A 22,009-nucleotide genomic window follows, 5' to 3' on the forward strand; every position below is an offset into this window, starting at 1 on the left:
TTTACCAGGAGAATTTCAGCTGACCTATTCTTGTAAGTTGTCTCCTCCCTGGTAGCTGTGTAGGACTGCGTGGGGGCATGAGCTGTATTTGATGACTCAGGCCAGAATATCCTCCTACCTCCTCATCGCTGCGTTGCTGCTGGTGAGCTGAGAGTCTCTCTGGAGATCAGGAGGCTGTGGGGCAGCTGGGGGCGTACCGGAGTCCTCTGGGAGCTGGATTTTAGAACTCTTTGGTGAAGGCAGGGATAGTTTGGCTGAACATGGCAGTGTCAGCTTTGCCAGAGCATGGGCTTCACGAGAAATTTCATTTTTTCACTTTAGTCTGGAAAAATAGGTATCGGACTGCTGCGCTTGCAGAAAGCTGAAAACTGCAGTGCAGGAACTAAGGGCAGATTGGAGAATGCTGGTAGGCAGAACATGTATGATTGTTGGGGAGGACATGATAGGGGCTGTTACTAGGACGCAGGAAAAGAGAATGAAGAACGTGAGCACTGAAAAGTTCTAGAGATATTGCTGTTAGTAAAACATTTTTTTGTTTGTTTGCTTTTTAGTTCAAGCAGTATGTTTTTGACAGCAATAGTGAAGAACTGGAAGACTGGTTAATTAACATACTAAAATGGAGTATTTACCAGTGGAGGTAAGACATTCTTTGAACGTACTGCGGTTTTGTTTCCTAGCATTGTCTTGCAGTTCCCAATACAAGTACCTAGATTAATGGCAGTGTTACACAAGCATTTCTCTGAGAACAAAGCTGGGTTAGGAGGTTTCTGTACACCTCCATCTGTCTTTTCATTGCACTCTCAGGTGCTGCAGACACTGATGCCGCTGCTGTAAAGTATCACTAAAATGATCAATTTAGAAAAAAACAGAATCAAGAAACATTTTTTTCCTTCTGAAGGTCTTTTAAAATCTGATAGCCTGTGATCCATTTTGTATTATGGCCTCAGAAGACATTAGTTTGGATAACTAAAGAAGTGGTGAGCTAGTGTGGGGACAGCATGGACTGGCCAGGATATGTAGGAGATTTTCCAACTTAAGAAAATAAATAAACCCACAGAAGCGTGAAGGAAAGTAAAGTTTTGGCCTTCAATACAGGATGAAGTGGCTTTAACTGATGTTTTAGCTGTTGGAGATGTTCAGTCTCAGTGCTTAAATATTTTTGAATATTGAAATGCTGTTTTGATTGTAAGTGTTAAGTAGCTACCAAAAGTTATGAAACCCTCTGTTTGTTCTAACCTGTGTATTAGGGTGTTCTTTCATTCATTATCATATCTTCTGATAGATGTTTATATGCTGCATTAACCTCTGTTGCTCGTATGTAGAGAGCTCCTACTGAAGGATTCTTGTGCTTCTTACAAGCAGACAGAACAAACATGCAAGTCAATAGCTCAGTTTCTGAATGCTGATTATATGTTTTAAAATACAACAATAAATTCATTAAGTATTAAAATGAGTTGTGGACATTTAACGTCATTGAAGTTAGTCAGTGAAGTTTATCTGTAAATTTGAATGGAATCTATACAAATAAATACTTCTACGTGAGTTTAACTTTTTTTGTTGGCTTTTGTATGATTAGCGTACAAAAATTAAAGACATTGTCCAAGTTTGAGTTTCTCCTTTAAAATATTTAATCACTGCATAACACTTTCTATTATATAGTTCAAAGAACAGTGTTTTCCTTTGCACTGGTATGAAAGACTTTGACAAAAAAGTAGTGATTTGGTTTACGTCAGCCCAGGGCAGTGAACACTCCCATTCACCCAGGTTAAGGGACATGTGGAACAAGCTGATGCTCGGCAAAGAAAAAGCCATCCTTAAAGGTCAGCTGATAGACTGCAGTCCCAGGTACCTGCGGTGGCATGCAGCATTGCTTTCTGGATGCACCATTTTGTGAACTGTGGCTCAGTATTTCTTACTGGTTTTGTGGTTGATACTGGAGCAAGGCATGGGTGCCACTTTTCCGAATACTACTGGTAGTTGAGCAAGGGCTCTGTTACTGGATTAAAACACATGGTGCTGTGTCGTGCAGGCCTATTTGGTGGACCCTGTGTTTGGTCTGCAGGGATTGCCTGCCCAGGCAATTTTTAGTGGGCTGGCTGGGGATGCTAAGTCAGCTTGACAGAGGGAGGGAGTGGCCCCAGCTGGAGCACTGTTAGACACAATAGAAATACCACAAGTTCACTGGACAGCCCTTTTGGCAGTAATGCAAGATGTGGCTCTCCTAGCTTTTTTTGTTGAAATAACTCATTCATAAAATGGACCTTCGAACTTGTCTAATTGGACTAGTTCTGGATTGTTCTGAGTTTTCCTACTGGCGACTTGAGGCAGTCAAGCCTCAAGCCTTTGATACAGCTTACCCTGAAGCATTTGGGAGTGACTGCTGGGCCCAATAACTCCTGGAGGAACAGTTTTCTCTTTTAGTGGAGGCAAACTTTTCAGGGCCATAGACAGTGCCACTCATTGTGCTGGGGAGTCAGAGGCGTGTGATGTCTTCCTCCCTTGAAAATGTAGTTTCATCAAAATGCAAGCTGGATGAGGCTGCCCCATGGCATCCTTTGTCTAAGTCCTTTTGCTTTTTCCTGAGTGTTTTAAAGTGGGTTCCTTTCTGAGGTATTGGACAGTTTCATCACAGGTTTTATGCACAGCCCACAAGGTTTGTTGCCCAGTCGCCGAGGGTCATGGCGGGTCTAGGACCTCTGGATGTCTGCTCAGTGGCAGGTCAGGTTCTATTTGCAGAAGATACGCTTGCATTTTGGTAGGTGATGCACACGTGGTAATGCAGTATGGCAACCCCAGAGAATTAGAGTGCAGAACTTCTTGATTCTAGCTTTAAAGACCACTGAGGACATCCCTACACAATCCTATAGACAAAGCAGTGGAAGAGGGAATTGTTGCAAAGCCCTGTAGGTTATCAGTGACAGTCCTAACGCTGCATACTGTAGCAAAACTTGTGGCATCATTCAATTAATCTGTTGAAGTCCCTTGATTGAAATTTGAATGATCATGGGATTTTTAGACAAGCTGGGTTAATAGCATCATCTAGATGCTGTAGTTTTGATCTTGCAGCAAGGGCCCTTGATCTGAGTTCTTCATATTGTCATAACTCAGCTTCAGAAGCAAAATTCCTCTTACCCTGTCCCCTGTTGCTTCAGTAACATACTGTTTCTGTGTTTTTGTAAAGTGCATGCAGAGTCCTTGTAATGGCTGTTAAACCAAGGTCAGAAGTAACTTTTTGTTTATAGTTAAAAATCTAGACCTGTGCTATGGTGCTTGAAGTCTTCCAGCTCCTCTAGAGTGAGTATAGAAAGGTAAATCTTATCTTGAGTCATATGCCAAGATAATTTAATCAGTAGGCTAGAGGTAACCCCTAAAGGTAACTTTGCTTTCAGGTGACTGATATCTGCTGTGGCGATGACTGTTTTTGCCAGCAACTCTGTTTCAGTCTCAGTAGTACTGCCTGCTGCTTCACAAACACCCAAATGCATGTTCAAAATTTTAGAAACAAAAAAAAACCCCATAATCCATTCAAGCTCCAGCCAGGCTAGCTTTTTTATGTTTACTGCTTCTGCATTAGACCCAGAAGATGGAATAATGTTCTGAAGGATAGTCTGGTTTAGGTTTTTTGGTTTGCTTATTCCTCAAACCAGACAGTGCTTGCAGGAACTGGGAAGTTTGAAGACAAGTGTTTGCAGGAAGTGTAGTCTATTTTATTAATCTAGTTGATATTGTTGAAGGAAAAACAGCAGAACTCGGAAAGTCTGTAGGATTTTAATTTAAGTATCAGCAGGCAGTTGTAAATTAGCAGGAAGGTGCCAGTCTGTGGCTGCGAAGAAAACTGTGAGAATTAACGCTTTACTACTAACAAAGATTGGCAAAAAATGGGAATGTTGCCCTCCTTAACTCCTGCCTTCCCTCTAGAATCTTTCCATCTAAAGCCCTACATGACCTGCTCAAGCACCTTCTCTGCACTGTTTGGCCACACTGTAATTCAGCTGTCCCTGTCCTCATCTCAGGGTTGAAGCACTGCTGCCTGCACAGTCATTCTTCTTCAACAAGGGCTGGAAGCAGACCGTGCTCTTTTTCTCCTTGTCGGCAGTATTTTTACCTCTCCAGCCAAGTACCAGAGCAGAGCTGCAGTACGTAGGTATCAGTAAGTGCCAGGATTGTATTATGCTGATGGTGTGTTGTGATACTTCTCTGATAACATTTGATTCCTTCACAACAAAGATAGAAGTTACTGTGGGCAGGATTTGGTACATCCTATATTCTCGTTTACCCCAGGGCCTGTATACTTAAGGAAGCTGTGCAAAATTGTGCATAGCATTGTCCTTATTAAGGACCAGATAGGTATTATCCCCAGCTTGTGTTCTAAAAAGTTTGTTTTCTGTTTGTTTTCAGTAACTAAGGTGCTGACAAGTTTTGACTTCTTCATCCTCATAAACATGAGTGAAGTTCAGGCTATGGTAGAATTCTCCGTGGAGCTCCACAAATTCTTCAATGTGGATTTGTTTCAAAGAGGGTAGGTAGTGCGTTCTTTAAAACTTTACTGTGGTGGATGGCTGATGTTGGAAAGATGTTAATGGGTACTGTCATGTAGCACTGCTTCATGTATTTTTGACTATTTTTATAGTGATTTTAAATTTTTTTACTCCTTATGGGAAAGGCATATACTTTCTAGGAATTAAAATTAAATAGTCAAATAGTTTGGCCTAAAACTTAAGTTGTAATAAAATATTTTTTGTCTAATTGGAGAAGAGGGAAGCTCTGTAGGTTTGGATGGTAGAATATATTCTTATCCAGGCCTTTACCTTTTCGCAGCCTAATTTCTGTAATCCTTTTGTTTGAAATGTGATAGGTGTTTCTCTTGGATCTTTCAAAAATGTTGCTGCCCCAGTTAACATATTCATTTATAAATTTGGCAGTGGAGAACTTCACTGGCTTCTCTCCTCCTCACACTGTGCTGTGCCTCCACAGTTACAGAAGACTCCATACTGCCTCATTAGACTCTCTTGACCTCCTCTTACTCCACCTGGTCTCTGTAGAAGGCTTTTTCACATTCCTTTCGTTTGATATTACCTGATTGTCCCCAGATTACTTTCTAAGGTCCTCCTTTCCCATGGCTACGTAGGAAATAATCCTTTGTAGCTATTTTCGGGTTATTAAAGACTGTTGGTCATCTAGTGTTTGGTACGTTGCCCTTCTGTCAGTCTTCTAACAGACTACAGTAAAAATACATGTCAGTGTTCTAGTGCTTATGATGTTTGTTTTAGATAAATCTCGTTGAGGCTATGTCAGTGTTTATAGACAGGGAACAATATATATCGGTGTTGATTTATGATAGCTCCTTTTTCCAAAACATTGTAAAACAACTTTCTTTAGAAACATTTTAGTAATAAGAAAATCCATTCTTGTTTTTAACGTTGTCATAATTCAAGGCAGATGAGGGGGTTTTGGTTTTGGTAGGGTTGGGTTTTTTGTTTGTTTGCTTTTTTGGGGTTTTTTTGACAGGGTGAGTTGATGAAGGTAAAGTAACAGGAAAATTTCATTGCTTTGGGATGCACATAGTTCTTCCACCTTGTATTAACCCTCTGAGGTGGATATTTTGGGGAAGAGTGATATAAAAAAAAGGTAGGATTGGGAAGGAGCTCAGGAGAAAGAGGCATAAAATACTGTTATAAAACATACCTTGGCTAGCTAGCCTCTCTCTTTGCTACGTTACTGTTAGTTTTCATCTATATTTTATTAAAGCTAGCTTTTCTCTAAATTTGACCTGAAGCTGGTACTTACAGAAGTGATTACCCATTATGCTTGCTACCATTTGCAGTCAAAGTATATGCAACAAACTGTCTATGTCCCCTTTTTAGGGAAAATTGTAATTTCACTCTTCATTGGAAGAGGAGGATTAAGGAAGGCTTAAGAGGTCTGGCAAAACACTGAGAATATTCTAATTACTTCAATAAAAAAGCACAGTCTGTTGAATTGTGGCCTTTTTAATCTCTGAAATTGGTGGGGAAGGAGAGAGTAGAATATGACAGCATGGAAGAAAGTCTTTTGGTTGTTTTAACCTTACAATTCAAATGATTCCTCAGAAAGGTAGTTGAGAAGCAAAGCACAGCAGTATAATTACCAGCGCTTTACTTGGCATGCTTCTTTTTAGCTTATTTTTTAAAAAGAGTAAATTCACAGGGCAAGTTCAGAGAGGTGGAATGCTGACATAATGAGAAAAGTGACATGAGTAGATACTACCTCTCTGGTTTAAAGCTGAACTTTAACTCTGGGTGTGTTCCCTTAGAAAGCAATGTCAGGAAGGAGAGGGAGCTTCTAGAATAATTCAAAAGACTGAGTAATGTAACTATTGCAATAATTTCTGTCAATTTGGGTAAGTTCTAGTATTTTTCTAGGGAACTGTCTTTGTATTTATTGGAGACAGGGTGTAATTACATTGCCGGAGGAGCTCTTGGATGGTGGATTGAATCAGCAGAAAAGGAAATCTTTAGGTTCATTGTTAGCATCCTGTTATTGAGCTACCACTGTGTTTAGCATGGTTTCTGTCACCAGAAGTCAGGTATAGAATTGATTGTATTAGGGGTTTGTTTGGGATTGTGTGCATTCAAGCCTACCCAGCTTAGCATGGCTGTCTCATGGTGTTAGAAACATAATGACCTTCTGAATTGTGTAAAATAAAATATTGGCTATTGCAAATAATCACATCAAGCTGATCAAGCTCCTTCTTCAAACTTAGTAGATTTTTATCCAGACTGTTTGGTTGGAGAGTGAGTCCAGATTCTCAGTCTTGATTATTGGAGACGTCATAATTTCCAGCCTAAATTTCCTTCTGATCAGTTTTTAGTTGTTTTTCTTAACAGCTTTGTCCTATGCTTTGAATGACTCTATCAGTTCGAGTGTTCACCCTCAGGTATTTTTAGATGTCAGTCTTTTGTATCTTTTATTAAATATGAACTGAATCAGTTTGGTCATTTGAATTTGTGGCACATTCCCCACCCCACCCCACCTTCCCTTTCTAGACTCCACATATCCCAATATCCAATCAAAACCATTATTATCTCTTCCTAGTTTTATAACTATTGAAGAAATCTTCCAGCTATTGCATCCAACTGTAGCATGTTTTCTTGGATCTGCATCTGTAGTGACACTATTGCCAGAAGCATTTATGACCATGTTTACACTAACAATTAGTTTGGTACTTTAGGAATGAATTACCAGAAGCAGTGTTGACATCCCTATATCTGTGTGGTTCCAGGGTTACTTCAGACTAGATTTAATCTCGTCCTCTGGACCAAATGTTTTGCATCGTAAGTGTATTTTGAAGTTGTTCATACCAGTAATTGGTTCAGACCTTTTTGCCCCCCCCCCCCCCCCCCCCCCCCCCCCCCCCAGGGTTGAAGTGTATTTGTGACGTGTAGGTCAGAGCCTGTGGTTTAGCTTTCTCCAGAAGACATCTAGGTTATATACATGGAAAGCTCTCGGTGAACTGAACCAGCATTCAGCAAAACGGGATCATTGGGGAAAGTGCCTCAAAACCACTCTGTTGACCTAAAACAATCAGTACTGCAGACTCATCCAAAATTTCTCATAGTATTTCACTCCAGATCAAATCTCCTTGAAGGATCCTCTAGCAGACTCACTGTTATAACCATGTTATTCTCCTGACTGGCCGTTTAAAGCAAACTCTTTATTTTCTTTACATTTAGATAACTTATTATTCTAGGCAGAGGAGAAATACACAGAGCAGACACTTCATTCTAATACATGAGACTTGTCTGTATGTGTGGCTCCCTGCTTCTCATCTAGTTGAAGAAAGGTTGTTCCAATATCTGCGGTTCTGATTCTGGTGGTTAGCTTCTTCTGAAAGTTGCACTGTAGCTGTAAGTCGCAGAAGTATGTAATATAGTTAAATAATAGTTAAGTAGTGTCCTTATCTAATACAGCTATTTCATTATATTTGCTTATAACTCTGTCCCGCTTGTTTAAAACTGAACTTGCTCCAGGTAGCTCTGTTGGTTTATTTTAATCTGTTGTTACGTTCAAATAAGGCTTCAAATAATTTTCCTTTTTTAACTAGTGCAATGTGATGATGGGAATTTTTGCCCAAACAGTGATTGATATGTGAGTATTGTGTGACAAAATGAATAAAAGAAATGTAATTGTTTGGGACCTGTGAGAATGACGGTTTGAGATAGCGAGGCTTCAGGCTATTTTGTCATCTTAGTTCGTAAAAGCTCCAGTTAGATTTGGGCTCTGTAGTGCTGACCTTTTATAAATACCAAGGGGAACTTAACGTAGCTTGAGTGAGATGTGGAATGCAGAAGTGGAGACTGAGTTGAGTGGAAAACTGGTTGGATGATTGGGCTCAAAGAGTTGTTGTCAGTGGTGCAAAGTCCAGCTTGCAGTTGATGACTAATGTCATCTCTCATGGATTGGTACTTGGTCAGTAGTTTCGTGTTTTGATTAACAACCTATTTGAATGATAACAGATTGCAGGGAATGGTTAGATACCCTGGAGAGCAGAGCTGTTCTTTGGAGGGATCTAGCCGAACTGGAGAAATGGGCTGGTAGGAAGTTAAGGGCAAATGCAAAGTTCTCCAGATGGGGTTGAATAACCCTATGTGTCAGTGCAGGCTGGGGGCCCACTGGGGGCCAGCTGGCTAGAAAGCACCTTTGCAAAAAAAGCACCTGGGGGTCCTGGTGGACAATGAGTTAAACATGAGCCAGCAGGGAGCAGGGTGTTGTGTCTGAAGAAGGGCAATTGTATACTGAGCCATATAGCAAGAGCGTAGCAGCAGGCATAGTTTGGAAAGGCAAGGTCTCCATCCTTCCTGTGTTATGCTGCCTGACTAATACCAGCAGCTTGGCAGTGCTGTCAGGCTGTATTTCCCACTTACTTAGCTTTCAAACCAGGATACTCATCTTTCCATCCTGATTTTCCTCTTTGAAAAATCTGCAAAATAGATGCTCAATACTTTTGTATTTCTTGCAAACAAATTGTCTCATACACTTGAGAACTATTAGAGATACTGGGTTTCTCTGTGATGAGAGTTACTGACCAGAGTCTGGGATTTCTGGACATGTATGATCAGTTTAATATTACTTCCTGTGCTGGAGATGGGGAAAAGTAATTTTTTTCTGTTTGGCCAATATCTTTGGACAAAAGCTGTTTCCTGAAATCATTTTTTGCCACACTGACAAATACTGTGTCTGTGTCACTGTGCTTCCCTATTTATATTTCCATTCACATGTTGTCTCTTATTTCTGTAAGTCCATTAACATAAGGACTCTTCTCTGTTTGCACAACAGACAGCTAGTTAATTTATTAGATTTATTACTGACAGGCTTATTCTGCCTACTTATAATAATCATTGATAAGAATAACCTTTTAATACTTTGTCAACAAGCTTGTTCCATGTAACTGAAATGAAAATCGGTTTTGGATGTAGAACAAATGACAATGTTCTCTTGAAACATTTTCATATGCACTTAGAGCATTGCCTGCTTGTTTTTTCTAGTGGTGATGTTATCAGCTCTAGATGAACAGTTAGAATATATGATGTCCTGGTAATGTGATGTTGACCTATCTTTTCCTGATGTTTAAAAGTTTTTGCAGGTAGGAGGTTGTGGGACACTAGTGGCAATTTTAGCACTGTTTGTAACAGAAGTTTGGGATGTTTGCTTACAACACTTTCTACTCTACCTCCTGCCACTGCCTCCTGATGATTATGAATGTTATTTACAATGCTGTCCTTCAAAGATGTTACTGTAAGAGCAAGTTGTCTCTTACTCATTTTTCTGCTGTGGACTGTGGATGCTTACCCTCCACATTTACATATGTGTTTTGTATGTGTTGGCATCCTGAACTGAGATCTAAAAGTATTGAGCATTTCTGAATTCAAACAACTGGCTATTGAAAGTGCCACAGTACTTTGTAGTACTCAAGTTTAAGTTGCAGTATTCCACTGCAACTTAATGGTTATTTCAGCTGAGTGTAAATTTGTTGTTAAACAAGTAGACTGTGAATGGTGCAAGTATTATAAAGTTATAAAGTATTAACAGTAGCTTTTTATTATAACTATGGGTTTATGTTTGTGCTCAGTGTATCTAGTTATCTGTTATTTGACTTTGTTTTGGGTTAAAAGATTATTGCAAAAGCACATCAAGAGTTTACATTAGTAATGTAAGTCTACCACACTTTTTAAAGTGTTTTTGCTTTATAAATACTGGTTAACAGATGCAAGAAGAATATTAAATAACTTTCACAGAAGGGACTTTAGCAGATTCTCACGTAAAATACATTTTTGGAGATGTATCATATCTGAAATTAGGTTATTGGTAGCATTTCAGTAGCAGTAAGTTGCTTGTGAACCTAAGTCCCATTGAAAGTCAAAGGAGCTTCAGAGCTTCAGAGACTACTGGAAATTTAGCCCTATAGTAGTATTCTGTTCCACAGATTTATGTTTTTTCCGTGTGCAGATACTTACTGACGTGTCTGAGCAGCATTGACATTTTATGCTTCCATGTGTGTGGTTGTATAATCTAGTGTAAAAGAAAATAGACTGAATCAGAATACAAATTTTAATGAATCCTACTCTGATTACATGGTAATTTCATGAGAAATAATGCAATATATGAAAAGTTGTGGTTTTTTTCTGGATCCAGTGAGTTGTCTACATTAGTTTTATAATTTATTAACAGGAAATTAAAATTTGAAGAGTACACTTTTAGTAGGACCACTTTTCTTTCTCCTGGCTACCTCAGGAATGAAAAGGTTTTGTCCTTAAATAAAGAAGTAGCCTCTGCTAATGTTTTGTATGTTAGCATATGATCAAATAACAAACTCTTAATGGACAATGAACATTCAGACTCACCTGTTTGGTTTTCTTTTTAATTCCTATAGCCCAGTCGTACTTTTACTTTCAAACTATGTTTCTGTATGACATAGCTTTCTGGAAATAAGTGTTGTGAATTGCCTTCTGTCATGTAGCTTATCTTCTGAAGTATTGTACTGTGATCTTTACTTAATGTAATACAGTCTTTACAAAGGGAGAAGAAAGCTGTCAAATTTGTCTAACAGTTGCAAAATGAGCTCTGTTCTTCAACTGATGGTTTTACAATAATATAAATAGCAGTAATACCGTTTTAAGATTTGGAGGGCTGGGCTGTAAACTCAAGGCAATAGTCTGTCTAGAAAAAAAAAATTGCAAATACTTTCCTTTCCTTTCGTTTTTATTTTTATTTTTAAAAGTGGATCAGTTCCTGATTCTAGTTCAACAGTGGATGCAGATCTTGCTTGCTCTGAGGCAAGAATGGGTAAGACTGGGAATGAGTAGTGGGGAAGTCATATTTTAAGTTAGTATGGCTCCAGAAGTTAAAAGTTAGTATCATCAAATATCCCATTAGCCTTGCTGATGCAGGATGTATGAGAGATCAATGACATGGTCTGGTCCCAAAGAGCAATAACAATTTAAAGTACCATATGATGGTACTTCAGAATCTTCTCTTTTAGAATAAAAAACCTTGTATTTGTTGAGAATAAGCGTTGGAAAAGTAAGTGGAAAATTGAGCACTGATTCCTTGGAGTTAGCTGAGAAATTAAGGCTTTTGAAGAATACTCTGCCTTAGCTGCGTGAGTGGAACTAAAGACATGGGGGGAGGTTGTACTGCTTGTCTTCAGGTATCTGAGTACAATGCCTGTGTTAGGGGACTTCTAGCCACCACAGGGAAGCTTATCCAGGGGTCACCTAGAGCTATTGTAAATTGGGCTTCTACTCTGAAGCCTAGAGAATCCTCCCCACCCCACCCCACCCCGCCCTGTGTTAATTCCTAGAAGACTAACCTCCAACTTAAGAAACTAATTCAGATGCCTGAATCTACCTGTTTTAGGTATGTATTCTGACATGTAAAGATGATGGTACAGGTGCTTATTTCTTCAGTCATTATTCATGGAGACATAGCAAACAGTTGGTAATTGTAGTTGTTCTGGGTGTATGTTTTATACAAACTTAGGTGTGTTGGTTTTTTTTCCTGCATTCCCCCCCATATTGGCTCAAAAAATATACCTTAAATTTTGTCAAAAGTTGATGGGTACTCATTGCATAATCTAGACTTCTCAGCTATTGGGTACAAATTTCAAATCACCTGAATTTTGTTCAGATTTTAGCTCTTATACCCATGTAGTACTTTTGGAAATTTTAAACAGCATAACTTTTGCAACTGAAATTGTTATTTTGCAACTGAAAATATTTTGTCAACTCAGAATTAAAGCTGTCTGATGGCATGCCATACTCTCCAGGCATTGAGTTTGGCAAAATTCCGTTTTTTAAGAACAAAAAAATAAAGAGCTCAGATGTGTACACGCCATGTTAATGTCTTGCTGGAGCCTGACAGCACTGTGATAGATGCAGCTATTTGTGTGACAGCAAGGTTATTTATTTGTAATTGTGATAAGGCTTATGTAATTTGTCCTCCTTTGAGGACTGTATTTGGGGGAGGTCTATGTAATTCCTTCTTTCTTTATGCGATCAAAGAAAGATGTGTCTTGTGTCTGTAAGACCAGGTACCATTTCACATTGCAAAGTAAAGATTATATATCAGCATGCCTTACCATGAAGACTGTCAGCAGAAACATGATCAGTGAGTTTAGTTTAGTGAGGGAGTAAATGGCAGTGTAAGACAGTATTGAGTATAAAAGGATTTTCTCTGGAGAAGGCCCATTTTTTTAATCTGTAGAACAATATAGCTAGCTTCTCTGTGTAGTATGGAGGTAGAGTGGCAGTAGGTGTTAGTCGAAGACACCAGAATAAGGGTTTCTTGAGTATATACCTTCTCTTCCTAAATCTTAGTTTTACCAAGTTCAGTATTCTGGAATGGCATGTGACAGCAGTAGCCATTTTAACTTTGCATTAAATACATGTTTAGTCATTAAAATTCCTATTTTTGAGACTCTTTTGTGCAGAAGCGTGTAGCTTCTGCATAGGCTTACAGTTCAGACCTGTCCCTGTGTGATGGAAGTAAAAACCAGAGAAAAAATCTGTCATTCCTAACCAAGCCCTATTTATATGTGCTTGGTTAATACATGTAATAGTTACAGCAGAAAGGTGGTTATGTTAGTTCTTTAAGTTTGCCACTTGTAGCTATCTAAAGGAAGGCAGAAAGATGCTCATTCTGTGTTCCAAAGTCTTGACTGCCTCGTGATATGACAGAAGTTCCTGGCATGGTGCCTTTTTGTGTCTCTTCTGCTACACATACATCTAGTGATACCTTTATGTGTATCTGTATCTAATCACGAACAGCAGTTTACTGGATCATCACATACTTCAGAGAGCATATAGCTTTATCTGAATATGGAAGCAGGCTCATTCCCACCACCAAACTCAGACTTGCTGCCTCCACTTCAATCAGGTGCTCTCTCCAAAATATCTTCTTCTTTCACTCCTTAAATCTCCTGCCAATTACTGTACTCCATATAAAGTAACTTCTCAGATTTTTTGATTATTTTTTTTAACCTTATTTCATCGCCCTCCACTTGTTCTCCCTTTCCCAGATTTTGACTTGTCTTGGCAGTTGGGGAAGAAGCTCAAGACACCTCCAAAGGGTTAGAGGCACTCCAGACTGGACCATCGTGTTCATTCTTATCTATAACTAACTTCGTTCGTTTCTCCACAAAGTTTTAAAATTACTTTAAAAATGTTTCTTGTTTCTCCAAAAAGATGGTGAATACCATAAACTAAATGATCAAGACCTCTGCTGCTACTCATTGTGTATTTTCATGTGTTTTTAATGCCAGAAGTAACTTTCAGGCTATTGGAGGTGATCAGACTGGGGGGGGGGGAAAAGGTGTATTTTTCTGGATGGTTGTGTAACTAAGTGCCTGAGCACTGGTTTTGGTGGAGGGAGAGGGTGAGAAAGTGCACCCAGCATGGCCCACTGGTAGCACCATGAACTTGAATCTGTTGTGAAACAGTGATCTCATCTATGGATTTGTAGTTGGCTTGAGCCAGTACAACTGCATGTGTCTGCCAAAAGGTATGATATGCATGGTCATCTCCTGTTTTGTTTGCTCTGGCAGTCATGCAGTTCTGTGGTCAATCAGATGGGCTTGCTTTTGGCAGCAGTGTAGCTGGAGAGTGGGTTAAGCTGGCAGAAGCCTGGGCTAAGGGTGTAGATGTTTCACGTAGGGAGGTCTGTTGGATAGCAGCTGCCTGAACAGGGTGGTCCTGCTTCTGCTGCTTTCTATGTGCCCGCAGTAATGCTCTTCTGCCTTACAGCTGGTCAACTCAAAATGATAAGCCAGCAGAAAAATAAAAAAAACACAGAATATGATTCTGGTTTTGCCAGTTTATCTCCCTGGCCCACATCAGGATCAGATGCTCTGTCAGTGCTGGTGCAGGAGGAGTATAAAATACACAGAAGGAATGGGATCCCTAATTCTGTCATCAGAAGGGTGGGGCTGGTTTAACTGTAATGCTGGACCACTTCCTGAGAGAAATGTCTGTAAAATTCCAACCTTTGTGTTAGGAAGACGTCTCTTGAACAGAAGAGGCCATTATGTCAGTATGATCTGCTGAGTGAGAGCAGCCCAGAGATTAGTATGTTTTGAAACAAAATCTCTGTTTGAACTTCTGCATTCATCTCAGTTGGCATCCCTGCCCGTAGGATACAGAGTTATGACAGACATCAGGTATGTCAATTCTAATTTCCCTAAGCTGTTATGTAGAGATACAGAGCTTGCCTGGCAATGCCAGTTTGCAGAGTTTCCGCTTTCCTTGCTGCTGGCTGCTTCGTGCCACCGCAATGCACTGCCCTGTCAGTTGTGCTGGCTGAGTTGCTGTAGCGGCCTGCTGTAAGTTGAGCTGCTGAACTGGTCCAATTTGCAGCATTGCTCTGCAAGTAATGCGTTGGTGTAATTGAGTTGGGCAATACATTGCAGCAGAGAGGCAAGAGTAAGTGTCTGGGAGGACAGGGCAGAGGAAAAGGGGAAAACAGAACTCCTTAAGCTTGATTTCTTGCAAAAATCCTTATATTGTAAAAGTATAGTCTCATTTTCAAGACATTATTCTTGGTATTTCCTTACTATGAGGAGGGGCAAGATTTCCCAGATGCCAGCTTGCATGAGCAACAAAGAGAAGGGCTCGGACAACTGCAGAGGACAGAGGGACCCACCCCTGATATTTGCTGAGGAAAGGGCCCTAATCACCCCCACAATACCAAGTGCCTTTCTGTAGGTCAGCTCTGAAAGGAGGAAGGAGTTGATAGAAAGGCAAGTTTGCAGACATCCAGAGCAGCAGAGACCCTCAGCTTCCAGCTCCCCAAGGAGAACTTGGATCCTTCTTCAGTGGGTTTTGTAGATCCCTGCTTACAGGGAGCAGTGGTGGGAGCTCAGCTTCATAAGGGGAACACAAGGATTCAGATACCCATGCCCATGGAAAGATTGAGGCTCCTCAGTGTACATATACTGTAAATGATAGTATCATCTTGATGATCATCTCTGCACTTCAATCCTATTACTGTGGTTAGTGCTTCTTCTATGCACTTTTTCCCTTTCCCCCATCATGATGTTCTGCCCTTCTCAATTTTCATCTTGTAGTCTTTTTGCATGCCTTCCCTTCAGCAGTCTTTGTTTCCTACCTTTCCTGAATACATTCCTACATACAATTTATTTCAAATTATTTTGGATACTGTCTGAAGTTTTCTGCAATGCTCATTACAGTTTTCTCAAAATAAAAGCCTTTGACAAAATGTAAACTTCAGAAAAACGTTTGTTTGTTTGTTTACTTGTTTAATTTTTTAGACTTGTTGAACAGGTTCAGCGGGCACTGTGTGTCTTTGGGGTATCCAGCTTGTGGAACCTGGCAGGAGAAGAAGGTGTTTAGCTACTTAGTCTGTTTGTGCTCATGTAATTTGTTTATTTTATTTAAACTGGTATCAGAAGGTTAACTCTTCTGAGTTTGGATTTTTAACTTTGTTCTTCTAAGGGTATATTTACTGCTGTGTACTAGATGGGGTAGGTGTTAGGAGACTGAAGATATTTTTGCTGTGGGAGGTGGCTCTACCATGGCAAAAATATCTATGTCTATCCAAGAACAGCAACTTTTTCATTTTCATGAAGGGGTAAGAAGTGGTGTGTTTGGGAATCTCTTGCTTTCAAATCTTGAATGCTCACCATACTCTTTCACATTCATGAGCTTTTAGGATCATCTTAAGAATGTGAATTTTGGAATTTAGAGAAACAGATCTTGACTTCTGCTGCTAATTTCCATAGCTTGCTTCCAATATTGTTCTGGTAATATTCTCTGAGATTATTCCTGAAGAATTATGTTAATAACGCATGCATAAATACAGTGAGCAGATCTGCTTCTTTCACTCCTTTTAGAGTTGAAACCCTTGAGGAAAAAGATGATTTACAGGAAGTGGCAGTACAATTTCACATTATTTCTGAGCGTGGAGTCCTACCAGTAGCTCAACCTGACCTAACCCCATGTCATGTCACTGAAAGGAATAGTTCTGCTTTCTCCTTTGGCTGTGTGGTCCTGCCTTCTGTAATAGCCCTTATTGGATTCCTTTTTTTCCCTTTCCAGGTGGATGAGCATGTTGATTTGATTTACCATACAGTTGCTGGAACATCAAAACTTGTTTGAGGAGGGGCAAAAACATGTAAAAAGGGTTTTGGAGTACAAATTGCTCCTACTGGTGGGAGCACTGTCTTGAGCTGACTTAAAAGAATCATGAAACTGCACCTTGCTTGAAGGAAAAAAGATAGATGCTTCTGATTTTGAAAGACTGTTTTTCTTTCTTAGTGTCCTAATAACATCTCGGAGCAGTGTATTATATGTGAAACTATAGTGATCCAATTTAAAAAATTGAACTAGAGGAGCTAATGTGACTTCTTGAATGACGTAGCTTTCTACAGAGGAAAAGATGAAGATGTTGGTAAGGGATAAGAGTGATGACCTTTATGTGATGTATCTTACATAAAACACAACAGTTCACATGGGCTTTTTTGTCATGATTTTTTGCAACAGTTTTCTTTGTGGTCCCTGAATTTCCATCTCTGGTTAAATGTATGTTGTATTTGCTATTAAAACAGAGATTGCCTTTCATTAAAATAAGCTGCGAAGTGAACTGAAAGGCTTGTATACTTGATTACTGACAGATGAGAGGAACAGAATTGCACAGCTGCAAAACTTAAAAAATTTGAAAGACCAGTAAATGCCAGAAAACGAGTTGTCAGACTTGTCTTCTGGTCTCCCATCTGTTGTGTTTGCTAAACCTTGATTTCAAAATTCACATGTTATGATGTGTCTGAGTAAAAACTGCTGCCTGTTTGCAAGGGGTGGAACTTTGAGAAATTGTGACCCTGGTTACCAGGAAAAGCCAACATCCCATACCTTTGTCCCCGGAAAATTGAAATGTTCAAGCTGCTCAGTGGTTAAACACTTGTGATATGTCATTTGCAAGGCTAGTATGCTGAATCAAAAAGTCAAATGAAAAATACTTTCAAGCTAAATAAATTGAGTTAGGAAGTTGTCTTATAAGGGAATATGGGAAATCATTAACCCTGAAGATGAGCTTCACGGAGCTGTTATAATTTAAAGATGCAAGGTAATTTAGTATGATTTCTTTCTTGTTCCCTTCAGTAATAACAGGAAATAAAAGAGGAACTAAAATTATAACCATAGACTAATATAAGTTAAGATTTATTTTATTAAATAAGAGCTAATCTAGTATTGTATTTTTATATGCCTTTTTAAAAAAGCAATACTTATTTGAGAGTATTTCCCTTTCAAGTTTTTAAATAAATGTTCATAACCGCTGCAGGAATTCTGCCCAAGTGTGCCTGTGGTAGGAACATGGAGAAAAGGCTTTTGTAATAATAAGGCAAAATCCCCAGCTGCATTTACTTTCCCCTCTCTCCTGTCTTATGTATTTAATCCTGTTTCATAACAAGCTGCTGTGACTTACTTGAGGTATTAGTCTCCCAAATAATTGTCATCAAAGGATCGGTCTAATAACTGTTTTGTTTATATATAGCTTTAATTGTCACAAATAATGTGTGCCATAGACATGTGAGGTACTTTTTTTTAAAAGTACTTTTAAAAAGGAAACTTGCTTTCATATAAATGGGAACCTTTTATCTATTTCCTGTAAGTTTGCCCTTTGTTTTATTTATCTTAATAAAAATGTGTTAGCCAGCTGTGAAATACCTGGATTTATCATAGAAGGGATTGATAAAAGATTTTAAGCAAAGTCTTCTGGGCACAATAATTTTCCTGCTGCTCAAGTATCTGAATTAGAATTTGTTAAATGAGATAAATCGCACAATTATAGCAGAGTATAATCTCATATTGGTCCATATTAGAAGTACTTATTACAAAGTGATTGTAAGATAAGAATATTTTGTGTGTTCTATACTTGTATTAAATAATTCCCTGTCTAGATAAGCCCTGTAACTAGTTTGGTGTCCATTTGGTAGTCTGTGGGCCACAGGTGGGTTTGGTAGGATTAAATTTTTTATAGATGCCTGTGCATTTCTCCTGGTGGGGAAAATTAAGGAACAAGTCTAACCAATTCTCTTCTCTTTTTACATTTGTCACTTTGAGAATCAGCATTTCATTGCCTGTGCTTTATTTGGTGTCTTTTTATATTCTCTTATTTCTGTTCCCTTACACCTTATTTTACTGCCTTTCTGATTTTCCTCTTTGCCGCTTATTTGCGGGCCTTTGCCTAGATTGCCTTTTTGCAGAATACCTATGAGGTTACCAAACAATTCTGATGAATTTGTGGTAATATTTAAAATTGAGTATTTGTGTTCCAAGATCATTTGAAATGCTTTAAACATCAGAAGCATACTCGGATTGCCTTGAAAAATGTGTGTATGCTGGCATTTGTCGGTAGAGGCTTGTGACTGGTTGTGTGAAATGCTAAATGTCTTTAATGCTTTTAAGATGGATTTTTATAAATCTGTGAAAGAATTAGTAATGTAGGGTCTCTGTAGTAGCAAGGGTCTTAGCTTGTAGGACAGAGGGATGTTGAACAGAAGTAAAAGAACGTTCTCTCTTGTTGTTGGATTCTTTCAATATTTTGCTGACTCAGCCTCTCACCGCAGCAGGAGTTTCTGTTGGTGCAGGGTTGCTTCTGTGGGAAGAGGTGTGATCTGTCAAAGATCTGTAGAAGACACAGCTCTGCGAGTCAGTCTGACGCAGCCATTACGACATCGCTGCTTCCAGAGATGCCTGTTCCTCAGGAGACTCTCTCCTCTGTCCATTTTTCTCACAGTTCCTCATTTCAGTGCCACGTTCTGTATTTAGAAAGCAGTGCTGCATCCCCAGCTCTGTTTCGCCATGTGCCAAATGAAGCATGCTTGCCTGAGCCACTGCTCTGTCACCTTGGAAAAAGGAGAAGGAGAGAAGTCTTAGTTGTAGTCTGCAGTGCAGAGTGTGTTTTCAAAGGGGCCTTGCATTCAGTAGATCCCAAGAGCTCTCCTGAGGTTTTGTATATGCAGGATCACAGCTGTTCCTTCGTTTGGTGAACTGATAAATTTAGAAGCTGCCCTACAGGTGACCCAGTGTGCATGTGAATTTTGCAGTCAGGATGTTCAATGCTTGCTCATGTTAATGTGATGGAGTGCATTTAAGTGGGCAGTGAGCGCACTGGCATTCATGGAAGAGGAAAAGTCGGACTCTGCCATGCACGCTTCTGCCTTTCCTCTGCCTGGCGAGGGGAACTGCAAAAAAGTTTCAACTCGATGAATTGTATTTTGAAGCTTTTTCAGGACATACGTTTCCCTTGGAATGTACTTTAGCTGGAAAAATAAGTTGTTTTTCAAGTAAATGCTCATGCAGCTATCTCTGTAAAAGCACATACACTTTTTTTTTATGCATGAGATTATTTTTTTTTTTAATAATGGTTGTCCTTTATGACTGCATTTGCACACATTACTGCCTGTGGTTCCATGTGAGAGCATTAAAAAGTCAAATAACCGTTACTTCCTACATTTCCTTTTCTTGTTGGTAGCAAGATACATTCCGGTTATTGCTAAACCTACTTCTTGCTCAGATTGTAAATGATGTTTTCAGATTATAAATTATGTTTTTCAACAAATGTGATGAAAAAACTTACTTACACCCATCTAAATGATGATCGCAGTGAAAAAAGAAACCTGTCAGTTTTCCTGTGTGAGAGAGCATTTTCTGGCACATGTCAGACTTTGAATCTTCAAGATTTTAATGCAGCTCGATGGAAAAGATTTAATCCTTGATACAGGATGGTCAGTAGAGGTCTCCTCTGCCTACAGGAGAGCAGTAATTCTTTTTCAGAACTACCTTTTTCAGAAGATCTTTTCCTACAAGATCTGTAGTAAGGACACTGAGCTCCCGATATCCTTGAACCTTTTAATAGTGTGGTTATGGATTTGCATATGATTATACTGAGGACCAAATGAGATAAATCAACATCAGCAAGTACACGCATTTATTTACTGAAGAAAGACTGCATATACTGGGGTTGGCAGAAATCTCGGTATTTATAAGCTCTCCATTGGTGACTTTGGCTTTGCTTGTGTATGCTGTCTCAGTAAACATCTCAAATATTTAGGGTAACTCACACATTGTGAAGCAAATGCAAAGGTACCTCTTGGGGGATGGATGTGGAACTGTTTCAGGACAAAGCTTTTAAGCAGTGCAACCAGAGCAAGAGATCTAGTGTTCATCCTCAATCTCATGTCTGTGGCCAAGATAAGTAGAGGTAAATGCTGGAAGCATTTAGAGAAGGGAGAGGTTGGCAAATTTTCAGAGCTATCTACAACAATGTTCCACAACAATGTTGTAGATTGTCTTTTTTTTCCTCAAGTCTATGACATTAGAAATTTAATAGGAACTGAAAGATGCTGCCTTTCAGAGAAGCAAGCACATCAGCTGTTGAGAAGTATCTTGCCTGTGTACATGCAGGAATGCCTTCCTGAATTTAGACTCGGGGAAAGCCAGGAGCTGGGTTATGTTCTATTCGCAGATGTGTCTCCAACTTGTTTTGTGTATCAGCTCCCAACCATATGCGTTTCTTGCTGTGTTGCCTTTCGGTCAGCATGTGGTAAATTGCTGAACCGTGTTTTATAGGTTTCCTTTAACCTCTGGGATCATAGACTGATTCAGGGTGGAAGGGATAGCAGCATGTCATATCGTCCACTCCCATGCTTGAAAGCAGGGTCAGCACTCGATCCAAACCATGTTGCTTGGAGCCTGTCCCCTCAGGTCTTGAAAGCCTCCGTGGGTGGAGATTCCACAACTTATCCAGACAATCCATTCCAATGCTTAAGTATCCTTAAGTCTCAGTTTGTTCAGTCTCCCTTTGGAGACTGACCTTCAAATCACTCTTACATTAGCGACATTTTTGTATCAAAAATAGCGTGGCCAGCAGGACTAGGGAAGTGATCGTGCCCCTGTACTTGGCACTGGTGAGGCTGCACCTCGAATACTGTGTTCAGTTTTGGTCCCCCCACTACAAGAGAGACATTGAGGTGCTGGAGTGTGTCCAGAGAAGGGCAACGAAGCTGGTGAAGGGTCTGGAGCAGAAGTCTTATGAGGAGCGGCTGAGGGAACTGGGGTTGTTTAGCCTGGAGAAGCGGAGGCTGAGGGGAGACCTTATTGCTCTCTACAACTACCTGAAAGGAGGTTGTACAGAGGTGGGGTTGGTCTCTTCTCCCAGGTAACAAGTGATAGGACAAGAGGAAATGGCCTCAAGTTGAGCCAGGGGAGGTTTAGACTGGATATTAGGAAATTTTTCTTCACTGAAAGGGTTACCAAGCACTGGAACAGGCTGCCCAGGGAAGTGGTTGAGTCGCCATCCCTGGAGGTATTTAAAGGACGTTTGGATGAGGTGCTTAGGGACATGGTGTAGTGGTGGTCTTGGTAGTGTTAGGTTTACAGTTGGACTTGATGATCTTAAAGGTCTTTTCCAACCTATACGATTCTGTGATTCTGTGACATGAAGGTCAAGCAGTTGT

At 39.7% G+C, this 22,009-nt stretch overlaps 1 protein-coding gene across 9 annotated transcripts in view; it reads left to right on the top strand.

Moving 5' to 3' along the window:
- Positions 1–22,009, top strand: part of FAM135A (family with sequence similarity 135 member A) — a 94,505-nt gene that overhangs the window by 14,253 nt on the left and 58,243 nt on the right. For 7 of the 9 annotated variants that reach the window (XR_012775151.1, XR_012775153.1, XR_012775152.1 and 4 more), the window contains exon 2: positions 4,399–4,519. The exons of 1 other annotated variant lie outside the window; for it this stretch is intronic. Coding sequence is in view for 5 of the 8 variants with exons in the window: in XM_075498163.1 (XP_075354278.1) it covers positions 4,399–4,519 (121 nt within the window). In the remaining 3 variants the exon portion in view is untranslated. Of the gene's footprint in view, positions 1–551; positions 638–4,398; positions 4,520–22,009 lie in introns of all 9 variants that reach the window. One more of the 9 variants, XM_075498165.1, reaches the window with a different exon arrangement.

Source organism: Mycteria americana, chromosome 3 (genome assembly GCF_035582795.1).
Source record: "Mycteria americana isolate JAX WOST 10 ecotype Jacksonville Zoo and Gardens chromosome 3, USCA_MyAme_1.0, whole genome shotgun sequence".
Taxonomy (NCBI): domain Eukaryota; kingdom Metazoa; phylum Chordata; class Aves; order Ciconiiformes; family Ciconiidae; genus Mycteria; species Mycteria americana.